Consider the following 19,946-nt stretch of genomic DNA (forward strand, 5'->3'; position numbering starts at 1 on the left):
AACATGGTGTGGGGAGGAAATCAATCAAGGAGCCTCCGAGTGGAGACCCGCTAAGAGGCGGCAGGGCTGACTGGGCCGAGTCGAGACCCACTAAGAGGCGGCAGGGCTGACTGGGCCCAGTCGAGACCCGCTAAGAGGCGGCAGGGCTGACTGGGCCCAGTCGAGACCCGCTAAGAGGCGGCAGGGCTGACTGGGCCGAGTGGAGACCCGCTAAGAGGCGGCAGGGCTGACTGGGCCGAGTCGAGACCCGCTAAGAGGCGGCAGGGCTGACTGGGCCCAGTCGAGACCCGCTAAGAGGCGGCAGGGCTGACTGGGCCGAGTCGAGACCCGCTAAGAGGCGGCAGGGCTGACTGGGCCGAGTCGAGACCCGCTAAGAGGCGGCAGGGCTGACTGGGCCCAGTCGAGACCCGCTAAGAGGCGGCAGGGCTGACTGGGCCGAGTCGAGACCCGCTAAGAGGCGGCAGGGCTGACTGGGCCGGGACCAGAGGAAGGAGCCCTAGGCCAAAGGCCAAAATTGGGGCTGATGAACACTTTCGCGTCTCCCCAGCGTTGAAAAACTCCTATTTTTACTGCATAATACAAAAATGGTGGAAGAGGAAAACCCTCTGTCTGACGGCAGAACCACGTGGCGCCTTTTCCACGCAGGTGACGCTTGGGAAAGGGCGGGGGTTTTATGGAATTTGTTCTTGGTGGGGCAGAGTATCGGAGAATTTCTCCAAACCAAGACACCACGGTTCTTTCAACACACACAAGCAGGACTACTACTACCACTTAACCTCCAAGAGTCCAGAAAGGGGGGCTCTGAACTTAATGGTAGTACGGCGGGCAAGAAAGGCGGAACTCCCCGCCTCTTTCTCTGACTGGACCAGCCTCGGCTCCTCGCCTCCTCTAACTGATCAGCCTACCAGCGCGCAAGCGTACTACCTGTCGCCTGCGCCAAAGCGGGACCAACTCTCGTCTCGCGAGAACGCGGCCGGTCGGTCTTCGTTGCTCTGGTTCTACGCACCCGCTCCTTGCCCGCTCTCTCCCATCCCCCCCAAGCCAGTCTCTGTGCTGCGCAGCTCCCTTAGCGGTTGCCTCCGCCGGAAACGGTTGGAAGAACCGTTGTGTGGAGCGCTACACGAGGCGAGCGACTTCTTCCCCTCGACCGGACCCCGCGAGCACCGGCGTCGGCGCTGCTGTCGCTCGACAGGGTATCTGAAGTAAAAGGGGGTAGGTTGGGCTGGTGGTTCCGTGAGTGGAGTCGGGAGAAGGACGCAAGAGACTGGGAGGGGGTGGGGGGGAAGTGTGGAGGTCGCCGCTCGGAAGCGGCCAGGCTGCGCCTCCCAGGCGATCTCCCACTTCAGGGGGGCGGCCTGTCGGGGCGGAGGACCTGCTAATGTGGAATTTAGTGAATGAAGCCGGGGCCCATCCAGCATTTCCCCTCTTCCTGCTGGCTTGGCCTCCGCCATTTTGGGTACGGTGGCGCGGCCCCCTCGGCTTCCCGCCCTTCCTCTCTCTCTACTTTTTGCCCCTCAGCTTCCGAAAACTGACTTAGGAGGCCGGAGGGTGGTCAGAGCGCCCTGCAGGGGATGAGGGTGGGGAACGGAGCGAGCCGGGAGAGGCCGGGCAGTTGGGTGGGGGAGGAGCTGGGCTGGCGGGCGCGCTCCCGATGGAAATGGCGCTGGAGGGGCCTAGCCTCCCACCGCGGCCTTCCTTCCTCCGCAGTCTCGGCCGGGCTACCTGGGCTGGCGGGACTGCGAGTGACTTCTGACGCAGATTCTCAAGATGAGAGAGGCTGGAGCTGGGGGAGGAAAGCCAATGGCGACGAAGGCGCTCAACTCCCAAATCCAGGACAAAGGAGGCAGAGGGCCTCCTTTGTAATTCCGCCGCCCGGTGGCTAAGGTTTTTAAGCCAGGCTTGGCTGCCGGGCGGGGTGGCGGGGGAAGGGGCGTACTCTCCCAGCTCTCCGGTCTCTAGGGCAGCTAGATAAACGAAAAGTCTCCGGGGAGGAATAAAGGACGCTTAGCCGGCCCTTATATTCCAGATTTGGAACTTCGAAAAGAGTACGTACTCATTTTCCAAAGGGTTTTTTTTTACACTTATCTTAAACGTATTTAAAAACTTTGTGGGTGAGCAGAAAATTGGGTGACTTATCAGATAGGAATGTGAAATGGGCATATTTCAAATAGGTCGTCTGGGCCCAGTGAACTCCGAGATACGGCTTACTGGACTTTGGGGTAGGGGTGGGGTGGTTTACCAATGGTTTTGTGTAGTTTGGCACATACAGGGTTAGAATTTAAGTAGGCGTTTTACATTTGGAAAGAAGCAAACATAGTCTGATGGCAAAAATGCGTGTGTGTACAGGAATTGAGTTACTGTGCGAAGATTTTTTGGAATTAGACTGTAGAAGTAAAAACTTTAAAATACAGGTGGTTATTTCCTTTTGGTAGCTAAGCTTTTTAATTTATTTTTAGTGTAGGACTGTCGTACTATTTTGAACAAGAATATAGGCCTACTCAACAGAAAGACAAACGGAAAGCCCAGTCCATATGGTGGGATGATTTTTGGTCCGTGGAACACAGGAGAATTGGGTCGGTAATTTTCACTGAAGATACAGGCAAGGCCTGAGAATAAGTTTCCAGTAATTCATATGAATCTTGACAAGAAGTCTGTTTACTTTTCCAGCTTTAAAGGACAGGCCAGAGTTTACCTATAAAGTAGTATATAATAGTAACAGCTTTCCTAATTGGATTGCCCTAGACCTCTTTTCCCTACTGTCTGCATCATAATCTGGAAATCCATGTAATTGCCTTTATATTTTTAATAACCATGTTTTTGTGTGTGTGTATGTGTGTCTCACAACTTTGTACTAGTAAAGAACTCATTTATAATCCTTTTTTATGAACTTAAGAGGTATTAATGGCGTCTGTTTTGCTTGGTTGGTTGGTTGGGGTTTTTTTTCGTGAGCTCATTGTTAGGGGAAATGGTTAAAATTTTCCATTTTAGTTAAACATATCACCAATTTTTTTGCCAAAATTGGAAGTCTGTTGTCAATTTTTGAGATCAGTGGGCTATCATTTAGAGAGTTATTTATTGATGCAGCAAACCCTTTACATATTATGTACTTAAGGTAGTATAATCTTTGTTATAAAGGAATTTTACATTTCATTTGGCCAGTGTTAGATGCTTTTTCTAACAAACTAAAATTTCATACAAAACTAAAGTCCTGATATTTCAACTGCTGGTATTTTTAATTGTGCTAACACTTGGAAACCTTAAACAGAATTGTGATTAGCTATGATGCTGTTGCAAAGAAAGGGTGAGATGGATTGTCCCAAATAATTAGTAAGGACTATTTAGGTAGTTTCTGAGACGGCTTTATTAAGGTACTAAAGCAGATTGTGTGCCTTTACAGTTCGTCTTGGTTTTGTTTTGTAAGTGGAATTCTGGACTCTTAATTTTGGGTTTTGAAATGAGTATGTTTTCTTTTTTGTTCTATATTCTTTGTACATATGGGATGGAGAATCATCCTAGTGATTCTCCAACCTAAATCTGGTTATCTCCTCCCCAATTTAAAATTGTGTGAATGTTAGTGGTTTTTGTTGGTTGCTTTTCATTCTCACCTGAGGATGTTTTTATTAAGGGGGTGGAGGACTGGATGCGGGGGGTGGAACTCAAAACCCAGGTATGTGCCCTGACCAGAAGTCAAACCTGCAACCTTTTGGTGTACAGGAGGATGCTCCAACCAACTGAGCCACCCAGCCAGGGCTAGTGGTTTGTTTTTTGTTTTTATATAGGCGCTCATTGGTGTAGGCTGATCCGAAAATCAAAGCAAGTTTGCTTGTTCTTGTAGTAATCTATTTCCAACTTTTTTGTACTTGTTCCCAGAATAACATCTTTTCACAACAGATTAGGTTGGCTTTGCAGAGTTCAAATTTTTTTCATGAAGTGACAAGTGATGTTAGATCTTCTCCACTTTTTCCCTTTTCTGTTCTTAAATCACCTTTTATAGGAAACAGCTATTGTTTATGTTGGTGCTATTTTTTTTAAAAAAGCTAACGAAAATGGTAGATTTTCAGGATGCCTCAACTTTTTTCCCCAAACAGATTTGGGGCCTACTTATATATAGGGCTATTAGAACAGTGTTTTAAGTCATCTAGCTACTAATACATATTATAGTAAGCATTTCAAAAGCCCTCTCTTTTTCCCTCTGCTTTAGACGATTTCTAAGGGTCTTTTAAGGTTCAGTTATTTTGTTTGTGGTACATTTCATTAGTTCTACAGAGCCCCTTAAAATCAAGTAACAGTGGCCACCATTGAATGGTTATCATGCTGAAGACCAAGCACTGAATGGCCCAAAGTACAGGCACCACTGCTGTATTTTTACTGTTGGGCACAGCAGTTAAGTAATTTGCTTAAATTAAGTTGCCAGTAAGTAACAGAGTAGGGATTCAAATCCAGTTTCTTTTCTCTTAAAAGTTCATACCAGTTGTTTATGTGCATAAGAATTAGTTGTAATGTCAGATAAAAATGCATTTTCTTACCTTTTGGGAGCTCTGGCCAATGTGGCTCAGTTTGGGTGTCCTCCCATGTACCAAAAGGTTGCTGATTTGATTCTTGAGTCAAGGAACATGCCCAGGTTGCAGACCTGATCCCCCTGTAGGTGGCATGTAGGAGGCAGCCAATTGGTGTTTCTCTCATCAATTTCTCTTCCTCTCCCTTCCTCTTTAAGAATCAATAAAAATATTTTTTAAACAACAGTATAAGTTACCAGAGGTGATTTGATTTGATTATGCAGAGCTGATTTGATTTATAATTACATTTGGAAAATTCTACATTAGCTTATTTTATATGCAAGATTCTAGGAAAAAGAAATTTTACTCTTTGTGCCCCTAACAGCTGCACTGATAATTCAATCATGTGAAAGTAAATATTAGTGAATACTCCTGGTATGAAATAATTCTTGAGCATAAAGGAATCGAGTGAACAAATTGTTTTATTTACAGGGGAGGAGGTGGTGAGGGAAAGTTTTGAAATAATCAGGTGAGTAGGATTACTACAGCTGCATAATGAAATCTGTAAGCTCTGGTAAGTTTCTGCAGCTGAAGGACTTCTGCATTAGCCTTTTTAAAGTGTTCTGGAGCCCTGGCCAGTTTTGCTCAGCAGTTAGAGCCTCGGCCCAGAGACCAAAGAGTCGTGGGTTCAATTCCAGTCAAGGTCACGTACCTTGATTGCAGTTTGTCCCGGCCCTGGTCTGGGTCGTGTGGAAGGCAACCAGTTGATGTGTCCCTCTCACGTCAATGTCTCTCCCTCCCTCCCACCCACTCTCCCACACCATCTGAAGATAAAATAGAAAAATATCCTTGGGTGAGGATTAAAAATAAAGTGTTCTGGAATCTTAAAAGGAAGGATGGTTGTCTTGGGAAGGGAACTGGATAGATAGGTTCTTTTTGGAAGAGAAAGGGGGCTTCTCACTGTACCCTTAATGTGAATGTGTTGTCATTTTAAAACCTGTTTAAAAGTAAAGCAGTGAGTAAACTGATTTTTGTGGTTTTTTTTTTTTTATTGTCACCGGAGGACATTTTTCCATTTTGGGTTCAGGTAGAGTGGGAGGGAGAGAGAGACATCGACGTGAAAGGGACACATCGAGTGGTTGCCACCCGCACTACCCAACCAGGGCCGGGGACAAACTGCAACCAAGGTACGCGCCCTTAGTGGGAGCTGAACCCAGGTCTCTCTGGACCGCAGGCCTGACGCTCTAACCGCTGAGCCAAACTGGCCAGGGCTAAACTGGTTTTTAATATACTATCTCCAATAACTTCCAAAACAGGTGGCTTCAAAAAACACTGATACTGTTGGAAGGCATTTGGCCTTTTTACATCCATTGCAAACGACAACCTAATTTAGTCATTTTAAAACTTACTCTTGGGGAGTGTTTGAACCAGATTTAGTTACAATAGAAATAAGAATTTTCCAACATCAACGTAGACTCATACTTTCGACCAACACTCTTGATGTGAGTGGACTGTAGTACTACATGCAACCTTTGAGTGATCAAGTTTTAAACAATTTGCAGAACTGTTCAAGTGAATAATAAAACATGGAAATTGTGAATGAAAATTTGAGAGATGAGGGAAGGGGGTAGACTTGTTACTAAATGAAAGGGTTAACAAATAGGGAGAGTTCGAAGACCTAGAGTAGAATTGTGTAAGCTTTCTTAAAATTAGGCAGTGTATAATATTTGAGCCTTAGAAATTTAGTACTGTTTGACAGGAGGAGTCAGGTTTCACTGCCTTTTCCCAATCTTTTTGCCTACCCCAGAACAGAAATGTTGTACCATTGTATTATAGCATTGTCACTGGAGTCACTGAGTCGTATGTTGCATTTCCTGTTGTGCACCACTGAGAGGTGTTTCTTCAGTACCTCTGACAGAGTATATTTTGATTGACTGCTTTATGTGCTTGTTTATTTTTTTTATAGCATTTAAATCAAACGGTATTGAGATGGATTGGGTTATGAAACATAATGGTCCAAATGACGCTAGTGATGGGACAGTACGACTTCGTGGACTGCCATTTGGTTGCAGCAAAGAGGAAATAGTTCAGTTCTTTCAAGGTACCTCAAGTATTAGTCAAAGTTTAGTAGTGTTTTAATTATGTTATATTACTCAGTTTTTAATTTGCAAAACACATTGTTTGGGGGACTTTTTAATTTGAGTATGATAGCTTGGTTAATGTATAAAGTTATGAAATTTGCTCCAGTTAATATTCAATACAGAATGTGTAGAATATGTAAAACCTAACTAATGTGCAATAAACTTAATTAAGAATAATTATGTGTGATGAAATGAACCATGAATTAGCATATGGAGCATAGTTAAATTTTATTTTAGCTTTTTTTCCCCCTCCATTTAATATAGGTGGGCTTTTAGAGTGTGTAATTTATAGACACTGGTCACCAAAAAAATATATATGTAATCCAGTATTTGAGAAAAAAAAAAAATCTTCCATTTGTATTATGGGGTGATGGGGAACTAAGCATTTTGTTTTGTTTTGTTTAGACTTGTTTTAAATATTTGATTCAGATGGGAATGTTTCAGCCTTTAACACTGTTCCCCTTGATGGGGTTATTTGTCCTTGGGTTAAAGGGTTGGAAATCGTGCCAAATGGGATAACATTGACGATGGACTACCAGGGGAGAAGCACAGGGGAGGCCTTCGTGCAGTTTGCTTCAAAGGAGATAGCAGAAAATGCTCTGGGGAAACACAAGGAAAGAATAGGGCACAGGTGGGGATGGAGAGTTTGGGATGGTGTTAAATTTTTATTTTTGGGGGTTGTGGGTCACTTGCTTAAATGGGGGGGTAACAGTAACATTTTTCTGGGGTAGTTTAAAAGAATTGATAATTATCTAAATTTAACTTGGAAACTACAGATTTGGGTGGGGAGTTAATGCTACTAGTTTGCTTAAATTAAAATTCGATTGTTTACGTTTCTCTGTAGGATGTTATTGATAAATGCTTTTGTATAATCAACTATTTTCTCTAAACACCTATTGTGTACTTAAGGAAACAAGCTAAAATTATATTTATATTTCAAATGACTGATTTGTCTATATAAAACTTAAATATTAATTAATTAAGCTTGTAGGTTTAAAAATGTTAACTTTATATGGTGTGCTTAGGCAATTTAAATTGGGTTATGTATTTAGATATAGAAAAACTTACTGCATTTTGCCCAATATCTTATTTACTCTAATACATTTAAGCTGAAACCAGTACCTTAAACCATTTTTAAATAGGTATATTGAGATCTTCAGAAGTAGCAGGAGTGAAATCAAAGGATTTTATGATCCACCAAGAAGATTGCTGGGCCAGCGACCAGGACCATATGATAGACCAATAGGAGGAAGAGGGGGTTATTATGGAGCTGGGCGTGGAAGTATGTATGACAGAATGCGACGAGGAGGTGATGGATATGATGGTGGTATGTGTATCTAATGAACAAAGGTTCTGTTGTCATTTTCTTAATGTTCCTGACACTTTGTCAAGAAATACAGAAATGGCAGTAATTTCAGTACCTACTAGGTTTTAAAACCTGTTCATGAACATATGGATTCCCATGACCAGCTGTGGGACTTGATTGATGCACATATTGACACCTAGATAATGTACACAGAAACTAAAATGAAGATGTTGGCATGTTTTGACATGTTCTGTTTGGCATCAGGGTGAAATTAATTTAGATGTCTGAATGAATCCTTTTGAGATTTGTAAATTCTTTCAAGTGTTATTTAACTGTTTTTTTCCCTTATTGGGAGTTGCAAACTTGTACTAATCAATACTTTAACCAAATTGTTTACCACAGAGTATGCTTTTGAAAACTCTAAAGTTTATCTCTTTAAAGTGTATTCATGTATTTCTCAAATTACACAGGTTATGGAGGTTTTGATGACTATGGTGGCTATAATAATTATGGCTATGGAAATGATGGCTTTGATGACAGAATGAGAGATGGAAGAGGTAAACTAAATATTAAAGACATACTCATTTCTAGGTGAATTTTGGTATTTGCTTTACAACCACTTAGTAGTTATATAGTTGACTTATATAAAAGAATCATCTCAGGTGTATTTTAGTGTATTCCTACATAGGGCTTTATGCAGATGGCTACTTAGTGGTAAATTCTCCATTTCATGTTTAGAAGAAGTCTACAAGTGTTAAGATCCTCGGGTTGTCAAAAAGGTGTAAATAGGAAAAGATTTGTATAGGGAAGAAATGTTTTGTTGAAATGCTTTTCTACATGTATCAGTTTATGATGTGGAAATGTTTCTTTAGGTATGGGAGGACATGGCTATGGTGGAGCTGGTGATGCAAGTTCAGGTTTTCATGGTGGTCATTTTGTACATATGAGAGGATTGCCCTTTCGTGCAACTGAAAATGACATTGCCAATGTGAGTAATTTTGTAATTAGTGGTTTTATACTAGTCCTGCTATCTAAATTTTTGAGCATTCATTTTCTCGTCTTCATAGTTTTTATATCAGAATCCCTTTAATGTGACTGTTTATATATTTTGTTATCTATAGTAGTTGATGAATATTGTTGTCCATTGTGTGTTAACCTACATAGGATTCAAGCAAGTAAATGCTAGAGAGTCATCAAGTGCAGTCGAGAATTTAGTGAGTTGGGAGGGGAAGAATATCTGTAATATTCTCAACAAAAACTGTTTAAAAGAGGAAAGAAAAGAGTTTAGTGAACGATTGATCATAGTGGAAATGACTAAGAGATTGTTTCCCTTGTTGAAGTTTTTAAAGTGTAAATATGTCAACAAGTGAAAAGTTAAAAGTAGTTTGGTTTGACTTTCTAGGCTATGTGACAAGGAACTGAAAATAATGGAAGTAGATGCTGCTATTGAGTTAAAAACTGGTTGGTTTCATATTGGTTAAAGAATGAGCAAACTTCAGCCTGGGGGCCATCCAGTCACATTCATTTACTTATTGAGTAGTTGGCTCCCAGTGGCCTATAAAGCAAAAGTATTTACTGTCTAACTCTTTAAGAAAATTTTTGCTCTAGGTCTTCAGAACCATTTGGCCTAAGTTCAGGTACTTTTTAGGATTACTTAAACCTGGTTATTTTGGGATTAGAACTAAGTGAGGTATTTTAAGAGATATCCTATACAGTCGGTAGGTTTATCAAACTCCATCATTCTGAATCATTGGACACCCAATTTCCAATACATTTCTTGGGAATGGGGGTGGAGTGCTTATTCTTCCTCTCAGTAGTAGGGTATGAGACTTTTTCATCTGTTTAGGATAAACTATTTTCTAGGTTAGAAATATTTTTCTTTTCCAATGCGATGTCACCTAGCTTATTTTAGAAGATAATGTCTATGTTTTCCTAAGTATAGTCATATATTCCTAGAACCTCTGGAGTTGATGTAATTTTTAGCCTTGCAACGGGGCAGTAGAACGGTTTAATAGACAAGGAAAAGGGTATGTGTGGTAATTTTGGTAATATAAATAGAAAAGTAACAAGTTTTTCTATTCTTTAGTTCTTCTCACCACTGAATCCAATACGAGTGCATATTGATATTGGAGCTGATGGCAGAGCAACAGGAGAAGCAGATGTAGAGTTTGTGACACATGAAGATGCAGTAGCTGCCATGTCTAAAGATAAGAATAACATGCGTAAGTAGTATCCTTTGTATGCTATCTTGTTTGTTGGATGTGAACTTGTTTCTTATAAGTTCAGACTTTAATAGCGTTAATTCAGACTTTTAGTACTTGACAGATAATTAGAGCTGAAGTTATTAAAGGGGTCAAGTGGGTATGTTAAATGCACTTGTCTGAGTTCCCATGCTTTTTGCAAATCAGTTACCACTTCTTAACCTTTACATTGATCAACTTGGGGAAGTTATTCCTGCATGTCATCAAATCAGGTTTTAAGCCATTAAATTTCACCTCAACCAGTGATTCCCAAATCTGGCTACACATCAGTCACTTGGTACTTAATAAAAAGTTTTCCTGGCCACTACTTTAAAATTCTGATTCAGTACTATGATTGGGCCTGGAATATATTTTTAAGAAGTATACCAGCTGGTTCTGAAATAATGTATCAGTCCTTTATATAGATAAGGAAACTTGTTCAAGGTTACATAGTTTAAACAAAACCTAGATTTTAGCCTTGTCCTGCATTTATTTTATCACTCCTCTCAGAACCTATAAGCATACATTTAGGTTTAATATTAGGTAGTCAGCCCTTTTATGCTTTGATAAATTTGATCCATTATTTCTTTCCTATTACTCTTGTTTTCCTAAAGAACATCGATACATTGAACTCTTCTTGAATTCCACTCCGGGAGGCGGCTCTGGAATGGGAGGTTCTGGAATGGGAGGCTACGGCAGAGATGGAATGGGTATGTAAAGTTTTTTAAGTAAATGGAGTTGAGTTAGACAATTAGCAATCAACCTCAAACCTATTTGTTTTTGTTGTGTTTTAAAGATAATCAGGGCGGTTATGGATCTGTTGGAAGAATGGGAATGGGGAACAATTACAGTGGAGGATATGGGACTCCTGATGGCCTGGGTGGTTATGGTAAGTGTCTTTGGTTACTCTGGTTCAGTTTGTTAGTCCCCATATGTGGTGCAGACCATCTTCTATGTTGATATACCTCCTATTAAACAATTTTTAATGTCTTTTTTTCCTAAGGTCGTGGTGGTGGAGGCAGTGGAGGTTACTATGGGCAAGGTGGCATGAGTGGAGGTGGATGGCGTGGGATGTATTAGATCATAACCACCAACATAATAGTCCTGACAACAGCATCTGGTCTACTAGACTTTCTTACAGATTTAATTTCTTTTGTATTTTAAGAACTTTATAATGACTGGAGGAATGTGTTTTCAAATATTATTTGGTAAAGCAACAGATTGTGATGGGAAAATCTGTTTTCTGTAGGTTTTATTTGTTGCATACTTTGACTTAAAAATAAATTTTTATATTCAAACCACTGATGTTGATACTTTTTATATACTAGTTACTCCTAAGGATGTGCTGCTTTCATAAGATTTGGGTTGGTGTATTTTATTATTAGCTCTACAAGAAGTAGTAGTGTCATTTTAGAGGTCAGTAGTTCACTTCTACATAAGCTGCAAGTCTTAATGAGACATCTGGAATACAGCTTAGAAAATAGTGTAACTCTTTAATTTCTCCTGGACAATATTGTAAATATAAAACCTAAAGATGGTTTTTAGATGATTTCAGGAGTATAAATTCTGCTAATTCTATATTAGTCTTTTTCAAATGTCACTTATCAGGCATAGGTCGGAAACGTTGATGATCTAAGTAAGAAGTATCTGGATTTCTGAATATTTGTAATTGTGTTACTCAAGGATGGGTATTGGAAGTTGAAATTCTAGCCCTAGATTTTAGAGTAAAATCCCCTCAGCACTTGACTGAAGTAACCAAAAAGTGATAGTTGTAACTTATCTCAAAAATGTTTTTTAGACTAGGTTATGATTCTAAGTGACATGAGAATTCAGTACAAAGGTATTAACTATGGAGTATAATTCTCACAGATGTATTTTCCGTTTCAGCCCTATAAAGTATGGGTTTTTTTTTTAATAACTGTATAAATACATTTAAAAATGTAAGAGACAAGTCCATGTTATTAGTCTTAATATGAGAGTCCTACAGTTGGATTTTGTATCTGATATCTGTTTGGAGTTTTAGGGCGTGTTAAATACTATATGTAGCAAAGAAAAGGTGCTTTTTACTTTTTACCCCTTTATCATCAATATGGCTTTTTTCCAAATTGGCTAATGGATCAAAATGAAACCTGTTAATGTGAATTCAGTTATTGAACTTGTTACTTGTTTTTGCTAGAAATGTTAATGTAATAAATATCAATGTGGGAGATAATAGTATGGCGTCTGTCCTAGAATGCTTTGTGTTGATTACTAATAATAAATCGAAGGTACTAAATGTCTAACTGAAGATTGGACAAACTTTTAAGGAACGATTTCTGCTTTAGAGAAGGTAGTTGTGATAGCCTAAATGGAGCCTGTCAACTAAAGCAATGATTCATCTTTACCCATTTAAATATTAGTCTCATACCACTTTATTTTTTTAGAAATCCCATGTGCTTTTATTTTCCCAGGAGTACTCTATTAAAATCTTTAAGCAGTAAAAATATAAAGTATTATCAATGAAAGTTGCCCTTCTAAAGCAGACTTTTTCAAATCTTTTATTTGGTTTATAAAATTCACATTTTATTTGAAAACATTGCAGGGTGGCAAAATTACAATCACAATTCCTTGGCACCATGATAGCATTATTGTGGAGTACTGGCTAGATGACAGAATGGTATGTGAAGTTTATGAAGATAAATACTTTCTATAATGGCAAGTCTTACCTGAAAAGTAAAAGTGTAGGTTCACAATTATAAAATACAAATTGAAAAGTTTTATAACATAAAATTCTAAATTTGTATAGATGGGTTTTTTAAAAAGCCAAATTAAATGGAACAAGTTGTATTGCTGTAATAAAAGCTTACCTACACAAATCTCAAATCAGTAGCAATACATGAGTTTTGAATGGCAAAGAATTTAAAGGGGGGACTAAAAATCATGGTTAACCAGCCTTGGAATTTAAGCAAAAGTCACATTTTAAAATTTGTTCTAAGCACAGTAATGAAAAACACATATATCATTTGAATTTTTTTTCCAGCAATCATAAAAATGTTAATCCATCCCATCAATACAAAACAGTTTCAAGAATATAATCTATCCCTTGAGAACATTTCTATCAGCATTCAAGAAAGACCACCTAAAAATCTGTTGATTCTAACTGAAGACCTCAAATTTGATTATGGAGAAAATCTTCAAGTAAAACATTAGTTTCAAACTTTGGCAATTTAGAGAATTTTTTAAATGTAATAAAAGTATGTACTCTGAGGAAAGGATCCTGCAAAATAAGTACCCCCCCCCCCTTCCTAGGGGGTAAGTGGATGGCCATGATTAAATTCACAAAATACAATTGCTCTAGGGAGTAACTAACATGAGATTATTCTAATAATGGCCTTGTTTGAAGGGTTCACGGGCTTAAAGTGCATGACTGAAATTTGACTAATTAAAAAAAAAATGTAGGGTCCCTAGTAGTGATGCAATTCCAGTGATAATTGTGTACAAGAGTTAACTTGCTTTTTACAGATTAAATTCTTAGTATGCTATACAATGAGATTAGTGTTTGTTCAATCTCATGCTTGAAATGGTTCAAGTATGTATTTTATGGCAGAGCTGAGACTACATCTTCATCTGCTAATCGACCCTGGCTTAGGGTGCTCAGTATTGAATTTTACTCTATATACTGCAGTAGCAAGACTGGAAAGATCTACAAGTAGTAACAAGGTAAAAGGATGCTGGTTTAACTTTCAAAATAAGGAAAAGGTTGAAGTAAATCAATAACCTCTTTAACCCACTATATCTGGAAGGTATCAGCAACTACAACATCAATTTTAGAGAGGAAGAAGACCAAAAAGAAATATTATAGGATAGAATATTGGCTTTTTCTAATGTGAAGTGGGCAAAAGAAGGGGGAATGGGCCAAATAAATATAGTTAATGTCTTACCAAGCTAATGGAAAATCTGTTGAATTCGAATATCAACACTTGTAAAAAGTTCTACACATTTCCAGTCTTTTCTCTCAGAACCACGGAGCTTTAAAGTGCATTAAAATTATAGGCACCATCAAATATCAACTTGACGATCTGAAGAATAAAACCACCTGAAGCCCTATTTTTAAGAAGGCCTTTATAAAATAAGGCAAATGTGTTAGCTGTGCTAGCTGGCCTTTCTGTATCAAGAGTTACATGATCATTACATGAATTAAGAATTAGGTTAAAGTTACAGTCGTCCCTCACCACTTGCACTTCGACTTTCGCGGCTTCATGCTATCACAGTTTTTTCATTAAAAAGTTGATCGAGACAGTGAAAATGATACAGCACATACTCAGTTATCTGAGTCAGTTATACACCCCTGTATTACAATTAAAATTACTGTACATATGGACTGTAGGCCTATGTATTCGAGCACCCCAGGAAGCCTTCAACGCCAGGTGCAACCAACTGCTAGAGTCTGGAACGGATTAGCCAAGATAAACGGGGGACGACTGTATTTTAAAGCATGCCCTGTTGAAAATTCTTTTTTGACAAATAATGGAGAGGAAATATCAAATTATACAACTCTTTAATTCCCATGAATTGATGTGAAAGATAAAACTGGTACCAATACTGCCTGAAAGCTGCTTAAGAAGGGCTGTCTTAATATGTTGTGCACATGTTCATAACATTCATCACAGACACTTTTATACAATGAGGATTTAGGACTGGCGTCTTATGGCAAATTAGATGAACATCTCTGAATCAGCAACGCGTGACAGGAATCACAAACCCGTACTGGCTTTGGTGAAGAAGGCAAAGGCAGTTCGTTGTCAGAGCAAGCATTACAGAAAATTTCCCCACAGTTTCTACAGTGGTGCTATTAATTGGGGGGAATCAGATAAAAAAAAACAAAAAACAAAATTAAAAGCCATATTTGCACCAAATTTTTTTAACTCACTTTTTACTTCCCTTACCTTTCTCTTAGAGAGGGAGAATTCCTTTTCACAAAGCTTACAATGTGTCGCTTCTTTGTCTTTCAACCAAACCAGTCCCTAGTGGGAGGAAAAGTGTAACTATTAATTCTCAAATTGATAAAACTGAAAATTACATGTAAAAACATTTTCGACCAAAAACATTTTACAGAAATGTATACAAATTGCAGAATCAAAAATGAGTTCTTGCCCTGGCCAGTTTGGCCCAGAGGTTAGAGCGTCGGCCGGTGGTTCTGAGAGACCAGGGTTCAGTTCCTGCTAAGGGCACGTACCTCGGTTGCAGTTTGGCCCTGGCCCTGGCCGGGTCGTGTGGGTGGCATCCACTCAATGTGTCCCTTTCACATTGATGTTTCTCTCTCTCTCCCTCTCTTTCCCTTCCACTCTATCTGAACAAAAAAAAAAAGGAAAAATGTCCTCAGGTGAGGATTAAAAAAAAAAAGTGTTCTTTCTCTGCGAGACACACTGAAATAGTTGTGGATTAATTTGTGAACTTTGCCTCAAAATAATGAAGGAAAGGGATGTGGGTTGAATATAAATAAAACAAGACTGGCCATATGTTGGTAAAGACAAACTGAGTAATGGTTTGTTTTACTCCACAATTACATGTTTGGATATTTCCATGATAAAATGTATTGTTTTTCTTAAATGAAAACATCACTGACAGTTTATTTTTTAAGGAAAGAACTTTAAAGATTATTTAGTCTAATAACATTTAAGGATACATTTTCACTGAAATGCATTTGAATTTGGCATTATGTATACTTGATACATAGTAATTCCCTAAAACTAAGAGAATTTGGAAATGAGATCATTTGAGTTCATTAAATGACTTCACTTTAAATTCAGTTTTACATAGCCATTAATTTCCCTAAAGTTCTGTAACTTGCATATTTAACAGCTACTGTATAAACTTTAGTAGATATATGTAAGTAGTTTTAAACAGGTGAAAGCTAACTTGATACTTAAAATTTTTAACTTGACCCATTCTTAACCAACCAAGATCTTGGCTAGAAAGCATTTTTTCCTTATGAGAGCAACTTTGTTAGATGGTGCCAGATTTATAATGAAAAGACCCAGGTGGAAGAATCCTCAATGCTTGTAACCTCTGGAGCATAGGGACCTTTATCACCTAACTAGGAAAAGATTTCTCCTAGCAAAAAAGCCCACAGATACATTCCCCAAAATCTGAGTTTTCCTAAAGGACTCCTGTCTGAAGAAAGATGAAAAAGGACTAAACATTTACAGGTAAAAATCACAAGGTTAATTTCTGCTATTATTGTTTTACAGTCTTAATAACTAGCACCTATTATCTCCTAGCAGAAGTAAGATAGTGTTCGGTTACTGCACTTGAGACAGTCTAAGGCTCCTTAGAACACAGGATTGTAAGAGGTGAAGGCTTAAAAAAAACAACCTAGATAGCTCAAACACAACCCACAAAGAATCAAATTATTTGAATTGCAGATTATTTTTTTTTTAAGCATGAAATGGGACCTTAAGGATAATCCAATCCTACCTGAACACCATAAAAAAGGGAAGTGATTTGCCAAATGCCCTAAAGCCACCTAGTGGAAACACCTTTGCTTCCAGCCCAGTTTTGCCTGTAAGGGATGGAGAACCTGATGGAAAGCAGATTTCCAAGCAGCATCATAAGGTTCAGAGATAACCTTTCTGATATTAGGGCTGGGCCTTCTGGACTTCATGTAATTTGACTGAATTTACCCTGTCTCCCGAGGAGAAAAAAGCTGTACACTATAAGGTAAGCCTTGTGTGTCAGCTGGAAGAGACCTCAGAGAGCTGTATCTGCTTTCTCAAGGAAACACGGCTGTTTAAGGGCAGAGCCAAAACTAGAAGAGAACAAACTATTATATTACTCTGCAAAGAAATGGTTATTTTTCTCTGTCCAGTTTCCAGAATGTCAGTCACCCAATTTATATACCACTACCACTAGAAAGGATATTAGAGGATCCTTTTTCTGGAGAAACTCAACTGCCCCAGTCCTGTTGATACTGCCATTATTTGGAGAGGGTGCCCAACAGTTGGCTAGTTAACAGATTTCTTTCTTTAAGCTGAAACCTAACCAGTCTATAACAACCCACCCCCATCCACTCAACCATCACACACAGGGCATCCAAGATTTTTTGTCTTTTATTGAAGTTGGATTATCCAACATAAACAAATTCAAAAATACATAATGAAATTAAGAAGAAATAGCCCTGGCCGGTTTGGCTCAGCGGTTGGAGTGTCAGCCTGCGGTCCAGAGAGACCCGGGTTCAGTTCCCGCTAAGGGCACGTACCTCGGTTGCAGTTTGTCCCCGGCCCTGGTTGGTCATGCGGGTGGCAGCCACTCGATGTGTCCCTTCACATCGATGTTTCTCTCTCTCTCTTTTCCTCTCTCTCCCTCCCGCTCTATCTGAACAAAAAATGGAAAAATATCCTCAGGTGAGGATAAAAAAAATAAGAAATACAGAATAGATGTAACAAATGAAAACTTGAAAGAAACAATAATGAATATCCTCAGATAAAAAGACGATGCTATTTTAAGAAGGAAAGTGAGCTCTGGCCGGTGTCATCCTGTGCACCAAAGGATTACAGGTTCAATCCTTGGTTGGGGCGCATGCCCAGGTTGTGGGCACAATCCCAGGTAGGGGAAATGCAGGAGGCAGTTGATGTTCCACTCTCATCTGTGTTTCCCTCCCTCCCTCTTAAAAATCAATTTTTTTTTTTTTTTTAACACTGTCTATAACAGCTTGTCTCATGGAAGAGAGAGCACCGGAATAGGTTCGACTTTGTTGCTATAGCAAGCTCAAATAAAAATCAACTGTTAAAAAATGTTTAAAAAATAAAAAGGCCCTGGTCATTGTGGCTCAGCGGTTAAGAGTGTATGCCCATAGGCCAAAGGGTTGTGGGTTTGATTCCTGGTCAATGGCATGTACCTGGGTTGCAAGTTCATCCCCAGCCCCAGGCAACCAATTGATGTGTCTCATTCATCGATGTTTCTCTCCTCACCTCCTTCCCTTCCCCCTTCTAAAAGCAGTGAAAAAAATATCCTCAGGTGAGCCCCCTCAAAAAATTTTAAGTAAATATTTTAAATGGAAAGGTGAACAAATAAGAGCCTGCTGAATATTAAAAATATAACAAAAAGTTTCACTGAAAGCTGCATAAGCCTTTAGATTTAATTTCCAGTTTACAGGCAATAAGGGCATAGAAAAACAAGTTTAAGACTTTTACTAAAGAAACAAACAAACAAAAAAAGACTGCTCTGAGCAAGCAATCATAAAATCCAGAATGTGGTGTACTGTAGGACAGCTGTCCCAACAACTGGTCAAGAGAGAAACGCACGTCACGTAAATGTTTTCATACATTTAAAAATCCAGACATCTAGGTAATATTAAACACAGATATGAGTGATAAAATACAAAGATTGTTACTATAGGGAGAAGAATGCAGAGAGCACATGTGTTCTATTTCATAAGCTAAAGCAGAGAGTATGCCAGTATTTTAAAGTTGTGCTATATGTCTGTTGTATACTTGGTTATCTTTAACAGTGAAAAACATCTCACAGTTTAAATAATGACAGTTGGGCAAACATCCCTACCCAGCTCCTTAAAAAGAGAGCAAAATAAAGGCATACACAGATGTGCAACTTTTTTATTTTTATTTTTCTTTATTGATTTTAGAGAGAGGGAGAGAGAGAGAGAAACATCGATGAGAGAGAACACTGACTGCCGTCTCCTGTGTGCTTCCCACTGGCAAATTGGCCCACAACCTGGGCATGTGCTCTGACCGGGAATTGAACCGGTGACCTCTTTGTCCATGGGATGACGCACAACCACTGAGCCACACCAGCTGGGCAATGTGCAAATTCTTAAAGTCTATCTTTGTTCACCCCTTTCCAGGAATCTACTGAAGTATGATTCACTGACCAAAACAAGGGAGTAAACCAAGAAAGAAGTTATGGGGTTCAAGTAACAGGAGCTCTGACATATGAGAAGGGTAATGGGAATTCTAAGAATGGCAGCAAAGGAAACGTCAAGACAGGCGTGACCAGACCAGACGGGAGCAGAGAGCAGAGAACTCCAAGGAGGATTACTCAGAGGAAAAAAGGACTAACCAATCACCTGACTCATTTACCATGTGCAAAACTTTTTGTAGAGGTATAAGAAAATGCTGATATTCAAATACAACTAAATTTTTTTTTTTTTTTTTTTTTAATCCTCACCCGAGGACATTTTCTATTTTTTTTTGTTCAGATAGAGTGGGAGGGACAGAGAGAGAGAGAGAGAAACATCGACGTGAAGGGACACATCGAGTGGCTGCCACCCACACAACCCAACCAGGGCCGGGGACAAACTGCAACCGAGGTACATGCCCTTAGCGGGAACCGAACCCGGGTCTCTCAGGACCGCAGGCCGACGCTCTACCGCTGAGCCAAACTGGCCAGGGCACAACTAAATTTTTTTAAAAAGGCAATTAACTCCAGAGAAAATAAAAAGTAGTTGAAAAAGAATATAATTACAATATACTACTTGGCCCAACAAAGAACAATATTTAAATAGTTATAATAAAGAATATATATTAAATGAATTCCACAATAACTTTTTTTTTTTTTATCCTCACCCGAGGACAATTTTTCCATTTTTTTGCACAGATAGAGTGGGAGGGAGAGAGAGGAAGAGAGAGAGAAACATCGACGTGAAAGAGACACATCGAGTGGCTGCCACCCGCACGATCAACCAGGGCCGGGGACAAACTGCAACCGAGGTACATGCCCTTAGCAGGAACCGAACCCGGGTCTCTCCGGACCGCAGGCCGATGCTCTA

General features: G+C 39.4%; 3 protein-coding genes across 28 annotated transcripts in view; 1 reads left to right on the plus strand and 2 right to left on the minus strand.

The window, feature by feature from the left end:
* Positions 1–1,779, minus strand: part of PBLD (phenazine biosynthesis like protein domain containing) — a 51,383-nt gene extending 49,604 nt beyond the window's left edge. The window contains exon 1 of the mRNA XM_036265833.1: positions 1,723–1,779. The gene's annotated coding sequence lies outside the window, so the exon portion shown is untranslated. The remainder of the gene's footprint in view (positions 1–1,722) is intronic.
* Positions 981–19,321, plus strand: HNRNPH3 (heterogeneous nuclear ribonucleoprotein H3). 21 transcript variants are annotated; one of them, XM_036265825.1, is made up of 10 exons: positions 981–1,193; positions 6,463–6,597; positions 7,130–7,268; positions 7,780–7,964; positions 8,414–8,500; positions 8,816–8,931; positions 10,030–10,165; positions 10,798–10,893; positions 10,980–11,072; positions 11,187–11,485. In XM_036265825.1, the coding sequence occupies exons 2-10, from the start codon at positions 6,486–6,488 to the stop codon at positions 11,261–11,263; spliced, it is 1,041 nt and encodes a 346-aa protein (XP_036121718.1). In that variant the 5' UTR covers positions 981–1,193; positions 6,463–6,485; the 3' UTR covers positions 11,264–11,485. The 21 variants fall into 21 exon arrangements, with proteins under 21 accessions (XP_036121718.1, XP_036121705.1, XP_036121708.1 ...); XM_036265812.1 differs by having other exon boundaries at positions 1,044–1,212; positions 11,187–12,524; XM_036265815.1 differs by having other exon boundaries at positions 1,044–1,212; positions 7,780–7,946; positions 11,187–12,524.
* RUFY2 (RUN and FYVE domain containing 2) overlaps positions 12,772–19,946 on the minus strand; it is a 59,363-nt gene continuing 52,188 nt past the window's right edge. For 3 of the 6 annotated variants that reach the window (XM_036265806.1, XM_036265802.1, XM_036265801.1), the window contains 2 exons: positions 15,109–15,186; positions 14,605–15,011 (listed from right to left, as the gene is read on the minus strand). In XM_036265806.1, coding sequence (XP_036121699.1) covers positions 14,868–15,011; positions 15,109–15,186 — 222 coding nt within the window. In that variant the 3' untranslated portion in view covers positions 14,605–14,867. Of the gene's footprint in view, positions 12,889–14,600; positions 15,012–15,108; positions 15,187–19,946 lie in introns of those variants that run through there. The other 3 variants (XM_036265804.1, XM_036265805.1, XM_036265803.1) reach the window with 2 other exon arrangements.

The sequence above is a fragment of the Molossus molossus genome, unplaced genomic scaffold, assembly GCF_014108415.1.
Source record: "Molossus molossus isolate mMolMol1 unplaced genomic scaffold, mMolMol1.p scaffold_m16_p_17, whole genome shotgun sequence".
NCBI lineage: Eukaryota > Metazoa > Chordata > Mammalia > Chiroptera > Molossidae > Molossus > Molossus molossus.